This window comes from Prionailurus viverrinus, chromosome E3 (genome assembly GCF_022837055.1).
Source record: "Prionailurus viverrinus isolate Anna chromosome E3, UM_Priviv_1.0, whole genome shotgun sequence".
NCBI classification, from domain to species: Eukaryota; Metazoa; Chordata; class Mammalia; order Carnivora; family Felidae; genus Prionailurus; species Prionailurus viverrinus.
Window position 1 is genome coordinate 23,302,085 of NC_062576.1, and position 15,435 is coordinate 23,317,519.

General features: G+C 48.8%; 1 protein-coding gene across 4 annotated transcripts; it reads right to left on the minus strand.

The window, feature by feature from the left end:
- Positions 1–307: 307 nt before the first annotated feature.
- UBFD1 (ubiquitin family domain containing 1) lies at positions 308–15,283 on the minus strand. Of its 4 annotated transcripts, none has more exons than XM_047838308.1 (8): positions 15,109–15,283; positions 14,594–14,926; positions 13,474–13,682; positions 10,657–10,722; positions 10,393–10,498; positions 9,043–9,113; positions 6,427–6,509; positions 308–1,752 (listed from the first exon to the last, which is right to left on the minus strand). In XM_047838308.1, the coding sequence occupies exons 1-7, from the start codon at positions 15,131–15,133 to the stop codon at positions 6,429–6,431; spliced, it is 891 nt and encodes a 296-aa protein (XP_047694264.1). In that variant the 5' UTR covers positions 15,134–15,283; the 3' UTR covers positions 308–1,752; positions 6,427–6,428. The 4 variants fall into 4 exon arrangements, with proteins under 4 accessions (XP_047694264.1, XP_047694265.1, XP_047694263.1 ...); XM_047838307.1 differs by lacking the exon at positions 308–1,752 and adding an exon at positions 3,656–4,042; XM_047838309.1 differs by lacking the exon at positions 9,043–9,113.
- Between the last annotated feature and the right edge of the window lie 152 nt (positions 15,284–15,435).

Genomic DNA, 15,435 nt, shown 5'->3' on the forward strand with positions numbered 1-15,435 from the left:
AAGGCATACGGACAGGGAGACAGCCTCCCTCTGACACCTCGAGGCCAGAGCATGGAAGGCGGGCCGTCCTACCCCAAGCGTGTCTGATAAGTAGGTCATTTTGGCTAACATGGTAAATAGACCAAAATCTCTGTATCAACTGTTTTTCACAGGAACAAATTTGGATATACTTAAAGCCAAATAAATAAGAGTACTATGACAGACCACAGCTGGCAAAAAAAAAATGGCCCCGGGCCCAGTCCCAAATGTTGGTCAATCCCCAGTATGAATTAGGCGCATGAAAAATTGGAAGGAAAAGGAGACGCAATTAATTATCAAACTTTAATTGATAGACTAATCTTACAGGATAAACAATAAGACAGCTAGTCAAGGTTACACTTTAAAAAAAATCCAGCAGCGCAAATCTAATAGACTAAATACGTTCATCTCCTCCCAAACAGGCATTTGATTTAAAAACAGAAACCAGAACAGAGCGCACACCACAAGGAAACATGGTACTTACGTATATTGTCAAATAATTCTGCAGAACTCTTTAAGAAAGAAAAGGAAAGAGGTTTTTAGAAATTTAGAAAGCAGTAGAACCACCCAGCCTGGCAGGGAGATGTGCCAGATTTCTGCACTCTGGAGGGCTCCCGACCACCTGTAACTTCAGAGAGGCCATCAGGCCCTACTAGGAAGGAAACAGTCCTCTCCTAACTGGAGAGGACTTCCTCGCAGAGCCTTAAGACAAAGGGACCGTCCTTTTTCCAACACAACAGGCATGAACACAGCAGCAAGGAGCAAGAGAGAGGTCTCCCTCAGAAGATGGGGTGGAAAGCAGGCCTGCCCTCACACGGCCCTGGCACGTGGAGTCCATCCCTTCCCCTTCTCAGCCCCAGCAAAGCAAGGGTGGGCCAAGTGCGAGAGCCCAGGATGGCTCCTCCAGGCACATGGTTAAAGGAAGAAGAAGAGGAAAGCGAGTCCCTTCCGGATGAAATATGGCAACTTTTCTGAGATGTGGCAAAGTGGCAGAGTTGGTCTCTTTGGCCCTTGTCAGGTAGAGCAGCCGCTAAGGAACCTACTGAGGCCTCAGTGGCCCCCACCGTGTCCGCGAGGGCATCCTTAGTTCAATCCCATCTGCAAAGAGCTAACGCCACTTGCAAAAGGCCCAGCTTCAATTAAAATACTTCACACCAGAGACTTCCAGCAACTCGCAAATCTGCTTTTCTAAGTTCTCTGACCAGACTGACAGAAGCAGAGCTGCGAGGGCCGGAGCCCTGGCAGGAGTGACCTTGTCACTACTTGGCTAAGTGGGCTCAGGGAGGGAAGAGAGGCCTGACGTCTGTCCTCCTGAGGCCACCCGCCTGCAAGTCCTCTGCCACAGGGAGGCAGGGCATGACCCCAGGGAAGGAGCCGCTCCCCTCCAACAGGGAAGGAGCGGCACAGAAATAATCCTGAGGAAAAATTAACACTGTGATGCCACCTAGGGGGACGAGTACTTCATTTTGCTAACACAGATTTAGTCAGTATACTCTGGACCGTAAACAAGGTTAGGAAGAGACCGCTCACGGGACTGAGTGACAAACCCGTGAATACTGCTGTGACTCAGACATGGATCTAAATCAAATACTTCTCCCAGCGGCTTCTGGAGCTGTCCACCTCTGCTCTCCCGAGTGCTCCCAGCAAGGTCTCCATGCAGACAGGGTCAGGAGCCAGAGCTCAAGATCATTCTAGCAAATTTACTGAGCTCCATAAAGCAATACTCCAACGGCTCTGTATGAAAAGATGTCGTTGACATTATTATTTATATATAGTATCTCGAAGTAAGGAAAAAAGCACCATTTTACGTAAAACAAAAAGGCTCACGCAGGCTTTGGTCCTGCCTAGAAATGACAGCAGCCTGAGTGAGAAGCGGTTTGGCCCTTGGGGAGCAGGGAGACAAAGGGACACACACTCTCACTGGGAAGGAAGGAGGGCAGACGGCATGTGCAGCCACTGAACAGGGCACACGGGAGACCTGGCGGGAAGGGCCTCGGAGAGCAGCACTGTGAGGCCAGTCTGGGGACGGAGACACCGGCTCTGTGGGAACAAAAGTGGGCGTGTGGCCCCGTCAGGACACGTCTCCAGGACAGGGACGCTGGCCAACGAAGAGGGCAGTATTCACACCGAGAGGACCTTCCACTTGCTACGTGATCATTTCCTCTGCAGACCCGTCCACCGCAGAGGGAGGCTCTGACAAGTAGCAAAGGAGCCCTTTTCTCCAGGCTCCGCAGGCCAAACAAGGACAGAAACACTGCAGCGACTGCTCCTTCTTCAAGAGATGACAAACATGTGGTTTCTTGGATGCGACACTTCACTTAATGTACGTATGCCCCCCAAAAAAGCAAGAGTAGATTTCCCTGCTCAGATGCATAACCGGGCACAGGCTATACCGTGAGAAGCACGAGTCTGTCTACATGGGCTGGATGCCTGAACTACAGCTTGGAAGGGAAGGGCGTAGAGTATCATCATTAACTGGCTCACAAGGAATAGTCATCTTAGGCGAACACATGCTAATTACATTTCACAGAATGAGGGGGAACAGCCTAGAATCCAAAATGTGAAGTTTGGAAAATCTCTCGCCAAACCTTACTATGAGAGCCTGCAGCCAGGGAGAGGAGAGTGGCAAAGACAGCCAGCAGAGGAACAGCAAAGAGCACAAAGGGGATCATTCACCAAGAGACTCGCCCTCGTGTCAGAGTCCACCAAGCCATAAGGAGACAACAGAAGCTCACATGTACCAAGAACATAAGGGCTAAAACCAGAAGAAGGTGAGCTATTTCATGAAAGTAACTTATCCCGTTTTCGATGTTTAAATACATCGGCCAACCCACTAGGTCAACAAGTCTTTTGAGAAAGGCAGCATCTCTGGACCTGGGATGAAGGACACTTGAACATAACGCATGAGCAGAAGGACCAAATGGAGAAGCATAACTGAAATAATTGTTGGACTGCTTAAGAATTTCTCAGAACTCCAAAAGAAAGAAGGATCTGGGCCTGTGGCTGTATGGCTGGAGAAACTGTCTTCCACCCAGCTCCTCCTCAGAGAGGCCTTAGTTGGCCTGGGAGCTGTGGCTTTTGAGCAGCGCATCCCCAGGGCACGCATGCCGGGCTGGGCCTTGAGGCCCAATCGGTGAGGCCGCCAGACAACCATGGCACCAGCAGTGGAACTCCCCAGAGATCAGGGCCCAGTGCAAGAGCTCCCTTCCCTAGACCAAACAGCTCTTCCTCTCCCGCCGCACATTCTCGAGCAGCAGCACGGTGGGAGGGAGGCCAGGAGAGGAAGCATTGATGAGGTACAAAAACAGGAACTGACATCTTTGGGTTTTTAAAACAAAAACTCAGATCTAAAAAGTGAGAACATAAAAAAGGGAAAAGAATTAAATCTGAATCGATAGACAGAAAAATATGGCTTACTAACCCCCCCTCGTTTTGCATACAATTTTATATGAAAAAGAAAAAACCCAACTCATCACAATGCAGTCCAAATGTTTGCAACCAAAGATTTATGAAAATATTTCAGTTGAAGTCACTTAAAAAAAAAAAAAAAAGGAAACCAGCAAGCTTTTGATCATTCTTTTCTAAACAAAATTGGTAGATCTACTCTCAAACGCACTTAAGAGTATTCCACACAACATGTTTGGAATTCAGATTTATTGATTTCCACCGTATCAACTTTAAAAATGATATGAAGCTGACTGCAAGAAAAGGGAACTGGTGATTTTAAGTTAAAATCAAGCTAATGGTGAAAGTACATCACCTCTGGCTTCAGTCACCACATCACCTTAGATTGGATATAGCTTTTTGTTTTTGAACAAAGTCCCAGAACTCTGAAATCCAGGGATGCTGCAGGCCTCTCCCAGCAATGTCCTTCACTTTGGGTCAGTCTCCTGGGCCAGAGGTGAAAGTGCTTTCAAAAATACTGCCACTTCCCCAGCACAGTGTCTTTGATTGCATCCACATATTGAGTTGGGACCCAGTACACCCAGTAGTAAGAGGCTTCCGTGGGGCCCAACTGAAACGCCTGGAAGGGAAAAAGGAAAACCAAGCGGTACTTCAGAGGTCGGGAGACTAAGCAGGCAGCACGACACACACGGGGGAGGGCTGAGAAGTGAATTCTTTACAGGAAGGGGAAAACTGTGCACACAGGGAGCATTCTCCTGTCCAAAAACAAAACGAAAAACCAAAAGGTGGTGGGCAAGTTAAGCATAGCCAATCCTAAAGCAGTGGCTCCCAAACTTGAGTGTGCATCAGAACCATCTGGAAGGCTTGTTAGAACAGACTGGTGGGCTCCACCCCCTCGAGTTTCTGATTCAGGGAGGTCTGGGGCCTGAGAATCTGCATTTCTAACAAGTTCCCAGGTGATGTCATACTACTGATCCAGAGACCAGTCTGACAACCACTGCCCTAGAGAAACTGTCACACATGCACAAGGAGACAGGTCTGAACGTTCAAAGCAGCGCTGTCAGAACTGGGGACAACCCGGGAAAAACCTACATGTCCGTCGGCAAGGGAACGCAAAATTAAAAGTGACATGGTGGCCTGCTCGTATGAATGCGGGATTACTTTTCAAAAGGTACGAACTGGATCTATAGTTAATACAGACAGATCACGATGTCAAACCAAAAACAGCAAGCTGCAGAACGATACATACCATGAGACCGTTTATGAAAACTGAAAAAACACAAAACAGTACTGTATCTCGTCCATGGATTTATAGTAACGTAAAAGTGTAGAGAGCTGGGAAGGATCCCCATGATAAATCATGCTCATGGTCATGGGGGAGGGGGAGACACTGGGGACGTGTTCACTGTTGGTAGGTTTTCTTTTATTTAAAAAAAAAAAAAAGGTTTAAAGCAATTCATAAAATATTTCCAATGATCATTTCTTTGTGACGGATATACGGGTTTGTTACTCTGTTCTTTTCTGCCTTGTAAAACATTTCTCTGAGAACAAAAAGCACAGCCACCCTTCTCTGATGTGAACTATGATACTGTTAATCTAGTGACTGATATGGCATCTAACAAACAAGGGAAGTCCTTTCGCTTACAAGTAAGGATGCCACTTAATGGTGTTTAGTGACGAGAAGGGGCTAGGAGCGCTACTCTCTGCTGGAGAGGACCTGAGAGAGAAACAAGCACTTAAACCGAGTAAGAAGGCATTGACCATCCAAACCAACTTCTGAAAGGTCCACTCGACTTGTCCGAAATCCCTCTCACCAGGCTGCTTGAAAACCGGGGCTGCAAATGCTACCAGGCAAAATGGGGGCCCAGCTGAAAATACCCAGAATCCAACTTCGTAAATGGAAAAAACAGCTGAGTGAGCAGAACAAATACGTCTACAATCCTTTAAGGCTGGAGGGCCTGACAGTGACAGTGTCACTCCCAGGTCACCCAGAGGCCCTGTGGCCCAGGGACTGCAACCCCAACCATGGCCTGGCTTCAGTGGCTCGGAGCGGACAGACCCCAACAGGCCAAGAGAGGGGACGGGGCTGACATTCCCCCGGAGCCAGGAGACTTGCCATCTGCCCAGAGACAACTTCTCTAACACCAGAACCCCTTTTTCCTGGGATCTTCCAACACCTCCCTCTGCAGGGGACTTCTGTAAACACCACTGCGCAGGTCAAGCCACAGCCGTTCCTCATTTTCCATGACAGGGCTGACACAGCTACAGTGCTGTCGGCTAAAGCTAAAACATCTGCACCACCTAGTAATGGCTCAGGTCAGGCCCCTGGCATAGTAACTTAAAAGTTCTGGTAACCAAACTTCACTTCTAAAGTGGCCCCTCTTAACAGTGCTGGGAGAATTCAGGGGTTTGCCTGAGCTGCTCCGTTCACTGTATCACTGGTTTCTTGGCTTTGTTCTGCATAAACTTGGGGAATGCCTCCAAACGTCATCCCGCGAAAGAGCCTGCTCTCTTTAGAGGAAACTTCCATGCAGAATGATGACGACAGACCCCATCTTATCCACAGAGTCCTCAGCCACCTGATGGCTGCCGCCTGAGAAGAGCAACACCATCACAGAAGGGGACTGCCCGGCGTCTTCACCAACGCCCAGGTTAGTGGGAGATTTTGTCTTATACGTAGGACAAAAGTTAAAAGGAAAACCCGCGAGCCAATCCTCCTCTCTGTATTTATTTTCCTGGTCTAAAGACAAAATATTACAAACAAGAGGAAGATAAATGTATTGAACATGTCCCCTCTAAACTGGTGGGGAGAGGATGCAAAATAAACTGAGGAGTAGGTCATAGATTAAGTTCTAGGTAGATCAAGAAAACGTGAGGGTCTTAAACTGCGCGTCTTCCGAACACTGAGTTTGATTCTTCATTTAAAAAAGCTCAGTTAGAGCTCCATTCCCTGCTAGATGAGCAGAAGTGCAGTGAGAGGCTAACCCACGCCGGGTTACTTACCATCATGTGGTAGTCTTCGTGTCCTTCGATAGGTTCACTGACCACATTTTTAATGGAGCCCATGGGCAATTTCTCAGTCCGCTCTAGTTGAGAGGGATTACAGTGATTACTTAAAGGCCCTCCTGTCCACTCCTGTGACTCAGCAGTCCCTCATCAGGATGGTGGCTTTGGGATCTACTGGAATCTCAAGTCTCCCATGTGCTCTAGGGATGATGGGATAGAGTCTTCTGACCAGCACTCCCAGAGATTTGCTTGGCAGTTGGAAACTTCTCGGGAGCAAACAGGGAACAGGACTCGCAATGACATATTAAAGGTCTCTGGGAGCAGAGACAGTGCTTTCCCGGTGTTATTTTTAAAGTCTGGCAATTTATAAACACCCAAGGATTTCCACTGCAATGTTCTTGCCCGAGCCCAGCAATGGCTAAGTTCTTTGGCACCTGGGGGAGGGACAGTCAAGAGGACCAACAACATGCCCCTGTGGCTCGCACAGATAAGGAGTGCTTGGGGGTTTCACACTAGTTTCTGTCCCATTCTCCTCCTCACTTGCCCTCCCACTTCCCCATTCCCTCTCCCAGCCCCCCCAACCCTCCATATACACACACCTGAAGTAGTTCTCCTGAAACATTTACAACACCTTATGATTAACCCTCAAGATATCACTTATCCCAGGAGGCTCAGGAGACATTTTGCAGCAAGTTTAAGGGTGGCAGGTAAGAAAGAGGAGGCAGTGAGAGATGCCAGGAGTGAGAGGAGCCTGCAGGAAGTGAGCCAAGTGCCGCAGGGTGGGGCATGGAGGCAGGAGGGGCAGAGTTCCTGCACAAGAACCCACCCCCTAGGAGCAGCAGACACAGCAGAGGACAGGAAGGTTCTCAGCAAAGTTAAATCAAGTTGGAAAAAACTCACTACAGCCTTTGCAGAAAGAAAAAACTGGAAAAGGCAGAATCTGAAAATAGATGAGTTGATGAAACAGATCTAGAATTTAGAGACCTGGGTTCTAATCTGGCTGGTTGACTGGACACATTTTATTTCCATTCTGTGGGCCTTCGGGTCTGAAAAATGGGGGGGTGGGGAGAATGGACGTGAAGACATCCATTCAGGTTTTGACTTTCAGTGGCTCTAAAACAGTGACCCACGGGCAGGACCGGACCAGCAGCTGTCTTCAAGACTGAAATACTTTTAAACGCCAGCCACCTTGAAATGTCCAGAGATTTCACACAAAAAGATAAATTTCTGGCTTCTCTTGAAAAGTCGATCCTGGGCCCACATTCCTAGTGACAGCAATGAGCTCGATCCCACTGGACCCCCCTACGGCCAGGGCACAGGCTCCCCCTGGCGGCTTCGATCACCCACGTCTCCTGCCTGAAGCTCGTCCTTCCCATAGCTGGGTCTGAGGCTGGGAGGACTGCCTGCTACACGGGCTACCCCAGAGAGAGTTTAAGCTGCATGTAGGAGCCCCTGAGCGTCACTCTGGAACGAACTCCATCGACAAAGAGGCCAACCAGCTGCCGGGATGGTCATTCCACAGCAGCTCCTCGCCAGTGGAAAGATGAAACCAGTGGCTGGTAGCCAACTCCCAGAACAAGCTGTCCTGCTGGGAGGCTGCTTATGACACTCAGATGACAAGACTCCTGGGCAAGTGAGGACACTGCCCAGCATATATCGATACAGTAGTCTGGGCGAGAGTGAAAACCTCAGTCTTGGTCAACCATGAAAACAGAGGTCTTGGCCATGTTCCTTTAATCAGGCTGGTGAGTAAGGAGGCTTCTGATAGCTCTGAAACCCCCACATACCAAAATTCTTCTAGAGTGCTGCCTTCATGCCAAAACAGGAAAGCAGCTGCTCCTACAAGCTGATATGAAACCTCCAACACAGGTACAGGGGGTTCTGCTTAGGGCCGCAGGTAGAACGGCCTTCCTACACAACCACCTCACATGGAAATGTTCCCCGAGGCACCAATGGGCACCTGCAGACTTAGTCATCATCCAGCCTCCCCAGCCTGCACCTGTCCTCCTAGCCGTCAGGGACCTTTTGCATCAGCCTTAGCAACTGCTTCAGTCGGACTGCCCGGAAGAGAAAGTGAAAATTGAGGAAGAGGCAGGATTTGGGCAAGTCAACGCAATGATGGAGAACTAAGCAAAACCAACTGCAAAGTCGTGAACAAGTAAGGATCTGACAGAGGCAGGGAAGCTCACAATGAAAGAAAACCAATGTTGTGACAGGCTCTGCAGGAAGGGAAGGATCTACTAAAGAGGGTCCAGAGACCCTTGGGAAAACTAGGGAAGCCCTTACGTATTCTGCAAAACCTGCTTTTTGACCATGCAGTTAGAGGTGAATGTGAAACGAAGAACATACAGCAAGTTATCATAAAACTGTTAGAAAACTCAAGCGTTTTTGGCATTTTGGTCTTTGTTCGCCTTAAGAACCAGGACAGAGTTACAAACAAGAAAACATGTTTTGACATTCTGAAGGAGAACACACCTCACTCCCCACTGCCCCTCTGATTATTATTTTCCATTAAACTGTGGTCCCATGTTAAGCAGTCACATTAAATGGCCTGTCCCTGAAACCAGGTAACCTCACGTGATGGAACCCCCTAGACTTCTCTTTAGCATTTACCTCGAACACTGAACACCTACAGTGCTGGCCACAAACAGGTGAATTAGGCATGTTCGGTTCCCTCCAGGAATCTAACAGGGGGACAGACAAGTCAGAGAGTAATGAGTGCTCTGGGGACGTAAACGGAGTGCTCTATGAACAGAAGCGGCAGCAACTCATGTGGAGGGTGGGAGAGGCACCAGGGAAGGCTTCATTAGGAGAGGACATTTGAGTAGGGCCTCAGAAGATGTTATTAATAACAAAGAATGGGAAGTAAGCATTCCAGGTAAGAGCCCAGCAGGAGCAAATACGCAGGGCTGTGCAGAGCGTGGTGGAAAGTGCAGGCTGATGCAGATGAAACCCACAGCGTATTAACAGGGAAAGCAGGGCCGAAGCCTAGATCCAAAATTTGACAACACTGGACACTATGTGTAGGCATGTGAACTTGGCCTGAAAGAGCCAAAGGTTTTTGAGCGCCAGTGAGGGAGATGGGTGGGACAGAACAGAACACAGACCGGGCAGGGAAATAGGTTAACTTGCTTTAACAAACCAAGTTTAAAGATGCTAGGAGTCTTAACTGGCACAATAGAGTGGCAAAAAAAAAAAAAAAAGGGCGGGGGGGGGGGAACAGAATTCTGGAGCATAACTGACACGACTTTGAACCATCTGGGGGAACGCAAGGTGAGGATAGTCAGAGACAATTCCCAGCCAACAGCAAGCAGCAGCCTGCCCCAGTGGGCACAGGCAGGGGTAGGTGGAGGCAGGCAGAGCACAAACAGGTAAGGGGGGTGGGGACAGGTCCACAGTACTAGGAATGCACCTGGTATGGGGACAAACGCTGACCTCCGGGGGCCAGGCAGGTGACATACATGAACAAAGCTGGCTCCACAGGAGGCAAACAGGGCAGTGAGGACTGCGGCTCATCTGAAACTACCACTGGGCTCCAGCCGATCGCTGCCATGTGAGAATGCAGGTCCAGAATAGCTACATCTTTTGATTTTTTTCAAGAGAAGCCCAAAAACCCCCACACGAGATCAAGTGAAATCTCTTGATTTTTACAGAAAGTGTGTAAACCCAAAAAACCCTGGTCTGTGGATCAGACCTGGCCCTCAGGCCACACATTTGGGACCTCTGGTTTTGGGCACAAGTGAAGAGCCACTGTTGAAGGACTGGCCCTGACAGAAGACTGAAAAGAATGAGGGAAAAAGGTCCAAACAGAAGGTGAGCATCTAAAAGCAAAGACAAAAGCCAGGGGCACGCAAAGCACAGTGAAGAGAGAGAAATCTCAGGAGGGGCACAGTCGCACCCAAGACCGAGCGCCACTGAGGGCCCGTAGCGGCGAGCCGGGAGGAGGCAAGAGCAGGAACCTACCTTTAGTGCCAATCCACAGCTGGTCTTGTTCTAGCTTGAAGGTGAGTCTCACTTTGCCTCCGGACTTATTGTACATGCCGGATAAGGGTACCGTGGGCAGCCGCTCCTAGAGGCACAGGAGCACAGTGAGAGATAGGGACTAGAAAAATGGCATGACAGAGAAGGACAAGGGACAGGATGTGAGGACGTGATCACAGGAACCTCAGGAAGTCAGAAGGCGGGTCTGGTTCGTTTTCAGAACGCTCACAAAGGAGTCTGGCTTACCTGGGCACCCTTAACAGATGGCATCACATCTTCAGGTTTTCCTTTATCCAACACTTTCCTGTGTTGCTATAACATAAGTCAGAAGAAATAATAAATGAAACAGCTGACTCCACTTTAGTCATATTACTTACTACCTTTCTGAAAAAGAGAAAGAAAGCCTTGATGTTTTGGTTCAAAAGCTTTTAACATGTATAGGTTATGGGTCTTTTGACATTAAAGAGCAGTGGCAAGAATGTCTCTGATAGAAATCTCCTATATCCGTAGTGTCTGAAACAGCAGCCACGAGACATTTGGGGCTATTAAGTACTTGACATGTGGCTAGTAGAACCAAAGAACTGAATTCTCAATTTTAATCAATTTTATGCGGCTGCCGTATTACACATCAGAGTTCTGGAGCAACGAGGGTTTCCAGATTGCTAATTCAAATGAACTCTACTCCCCTCCTCTGACCAAAAAAATTGCCACTGAAAGGAACATCAAGCTAAAGAGAACCGCAAAGGGTGGTTTTCTGCTAGGTACAAAATGACGGCCATTTCTGTCAACTTAACCTCCCAAAGAAACGGATCACAAGGCTGGTAAACAGCCTAACTGCCTACAAGGGGCATTGCTCCGACAAATGGAAACTCAGCCTACTGCAGAAGTCTTCCCCGCTGCCCCACCCTCAACCCCAGCTAAACACAAAGCCTGGAGAGCCACATTTCGAAGAGAAATGCTGATCGCTCTCTAGACTGACATTAAGAAGCCTCTGACCCTGCCCCCCAGGGGGTTTGAGGCAGCTTGCTAAGGGTTCTCGTTAGGCTCATGGCTCCCTAAAACAGCTCTTAACCAGCCCAAATGCCCAAGCTTGTTTCCTCTCCACCTGTGGCTTTCTAGGTCATTATTCGCTCCCTATTTGGAAAAGCTGAAAAACAGCCGAGCAGCCAGTGGGTGAAGGGAAACAATGCCACCAAAGTGAAGCACCAGGTGGCCACTTCAAAGCCCCCTTGGCACGGCAGAAACCCTCTGGCAGGGAGGGTCCCTACACGTATTAGCCCCAGATTCCTCAACAAGCTGATAAAAAGCCAGGAGAATGGGTCCCTCTCATTAGGCCATGTCAGTCCTCATAACTAGCATCAACGAAATAAAGCAGCAGAGATTAACAGCTTAATTCGACTCATATCTCACAATCACCTTTTGGAAAAACTTTCCCTGTATTGAGGAAAACAGTTTTAAGACTGTTAAGCTACCATTAGTAACTCAAAACCTATGTTTAAGAAGCATGTAATGCTCCAGGGGTGTGACCAGTGGGAACACTCACTTCTGACGTGCTCACATTTCACAATTTCATAGATGTGGCAGAGGAAGATAGGTAAATGGAAAAGAACTCAATTGGTTACATTTTGATCTCATACTTGGGGGTGAAAATGTCCAAGCAAACACCTTTTAAGTGTTAACACAGAGTTATGATTCCTTAGCTAAAACTCCACAGACAGATGTTTTAGATTTTTATAAAGCCCCAAAATCTAGTAAACTTTATAAAAGCAATATAGTTTAAAAATATGTTACACATGGGGCACCTGGGTGGCTCAGTTGGTTACGTGTCTGACTGACTCTTGCTTTCAGCTCAGGTCATAATCTCACAATTTGTTGAGTTTGCTGGGCTCTGTGCTCACAGCTTGGAGCCTGGAGCCTGCTTCAAATTCTGTGTTTCCCTCTCTCTCTGCCCCTCCCAAGAGACATGCTCTGCCTTTCTCTCTCTCTCTCTCTCTCTCAAAATTAAATAAACATTAAAAAAAATTTTTAAAAATATGTTACACGTTATCCTCTGTAAAATCTGGGGCAGAACCTTGTCACTGAACACATGAATATTTCTATAGCAAAACATGAATATTCACAGTAATTCTGGTTACGTTTTGATACCTGGTCAGATTTTGGAAGCACATATAGAGGAATAGGGATCTGTAACACGAAACTATCTTCTCACGCTATGAGCCACATGCCTTGGTGCGTATGATTACTAAAACTGATCTTGGTTCAGATTAGTCTACTCTACTCAGAACACAGGTTAAGTTGAGACTGTTTTGCTAGGACACTACTAAGAGTGCCTGAGAGGCTCCAGGACAACGACTGGGGTTTGCTGGGTAGCAAGGTTGCAAGTGATGGTTCTTTCAACTAACTCCCTCTACGGTGAAATACTCTCACTTTTCCTAATTACGAAAAGAATTTTAATGGCTACACTGAGCAGAAGACAAGGCTGGATCTCTCCTATCCAACACGAGCAACAGAGAAGGTAAAAAAAAATCAGGCGCCCATTTCACGGACCAGGAGGGAAAAAACCCAATGCCGGTGTGGTTATGTTCCTAGTCAGCTTCATTTGGCTTCCTGAAAAAGTCAGTTTTAGAGGAACCTCTCTCTGCCGAGTCTGTGCCTATCCAGAAATGGCTTGTTGACTTGGGGGAAGCCACAAACCGAAAAAACAAACGTAAGCACTTGTATAAAATGGGGGGTAAATTCTAACGGTCGCGTTTTTCTCTGGCACTGAATAGAGAAGGGAAATCCACAACTGATTCCTTTCGATACCTGGAGCCTGCCTTTCCAAAGGCCTTATCCTAAAGTAAGTAGACTTGAGGCACACTGACCCGCCAGATGAGACAAAGTTGCAAATCTCAGGTGGTTGTCACCTCCACTCAACAGCCAGCCGCACCCAACTGCTGCCATAAATTTCCATCATGGGCCCTGTCCAAAAAGGAGCTTATTCTAGGGAGAATATCACCAGCCAACGCTCCAGAGGACAAAGCCTCAAACTTCCCAGGACTAGCAATCACATGACAGACTCACTTTCTGCCTGCAGAGCGGTTCCTTCTTGTTCTCTTCAGCCTTTGCGTCCTGCTGGGCAGCATCTTTGGGTGTGTTTACGGCTAAAACATCATTTATCGTGGAGCCAACCACCATGATCTTGGCTCCGCTGGTCACTTTTATTTCTCTCAATGTCTTATCCTCAGGGACAAGTCCCTTGTACATGACTTTTTGCATGGCAGGAGGGAGACCTTGGGAAAAGATAGGAGAAAGTCAAAGGAAGGGATGAAAAATGCACCTGGACCAGAGTCATGTGGCGACAGACCTGGAAATGAATACTCCTCCACCACCTTGTGTGCTCAGGCAACTCACAACCTGAGTCTGTTTCCGAAATTCTATAATTATGATGGCAGTAATTCCTTCTGCATAAACTTGTTTTAAGGATTTAGACATGAAACAGAACATTTAGTACAGTGTCCCGGTATTCAGTAATTATTCAATTAAGTTCATCTATCATTCGTTCCAAGTTGTTCCTCAACCCTCTAAGCACACAAATACTAAGTGAAAGACCACAGGTCTCAAAGATACAGAAATCAGTAAGGATAAAGTTGTTTTTAGAGAACTTACAGGCTTCGTGGAGAAAACTTAAAAAAAAAAATCATTTCAGTTGACAAAGTGCTGTAAACAAGACAAAACTGAAAACTAAATAGTATAAGAATCTACAAAGGGGCCAGCAACGTTTCCTAAATTTCCCTTATGAGAATTACCCAAGATATTTGCTAAAAATAAATTTCTGGCCACATTCCAGATACACTGAATCAAACCCTCTAGGGGAAAGGGCCTAGGAGCTGTAAATTTAACATGTACCTCAGATGATTTTCATAAGAGAGGTTTCTGGCAACACTGATTGGAAGCAGGGGCCTAAGGGTCAGGCCTGGGCCTGAATCTCAGCTCAGCCACTTTCTAGCTCTATGATTTTGGGTCTCATTTTCCCCATCTGAACGATGGGCATATTAGTACTTACTCCGAAGAACTATTCTAAGCATTGACGGAGCAGATGCAAAGAGGGTGGCCAGCCCTGTGCTTAGCACAGTGCAAGCACTAGGAATCAGCAGGCGCGGCGAGGAAGGCTGGCTGTCGCTGACAGTGCCACGACGATTACCTGTAATCGAGTGAATCTTCTGTTTTAGCTCAGAGCCTGTGCTATCCAGGGGGAACTTCACGTCGTGCTTAGTCTTGTTCCAGATGATCTTCAGGTCCACCAGCTCCTGGCCCGCGCCGCCACCAGCGTCCTCGCCGTTGCTGACCGAGGCCTGGGCCGCAGGGTCCCCAGGGGGCTGGGCCGGGGCCGGCTGCAAGCTGCCTCGCGCGGCGCAGGAGTCCTCGGCCGCCGCCGCCCCCGCCGCGACTTCGGCCTCCACGCAGTTTAGGGGCCGCGCGGGGGTCTCGGTCGCCACCGTCTCGGCCTCCGTGTCCATGCCAGGTTCCTCCATGCCTGCAAGGGGGTTAGGGGGTGGGCGCTCGCCGCAGGCTGGGCCTGGGACCCAACCCTCCTCGGGCGCTGCCGGACCTCCGCTCCCGAGCCAGACTACTCCCCAGCGGACCGGACCGCATCCCTCCCGGAGGCCCGCTTCACCTGGGCCCAACCCGGGGGCCCGCCACCACCGCCACACTCACCATCCGGGGCTCCGGCTGCCGCCATGATGATTGTGTACAACACCCACCACTCCCGCAGAGGCCGCCGGGAAAAGACGAGCTAGCTGAGATTGGCCCCCGCAGCAGCCCCTAATCTCGCACAGCCTGGCCGGAAACAGGTGGACGTTTCTATGGAGACCCGCCTCCTCCGCTTCCCCTGCCCGGCCCCTGCCACGCTTTAGCTTTCAGGACCCGAGGGGGGCGGGTCCGGGAAATCGCCCGCTCGATGGGCTCTGCCCCCTAGAGGCCTAGTGGGGCCGGAGCGGCGTTGGGGAGCGTGGGCTTGCAGGCTAGGAGGCCTGCGCCTTT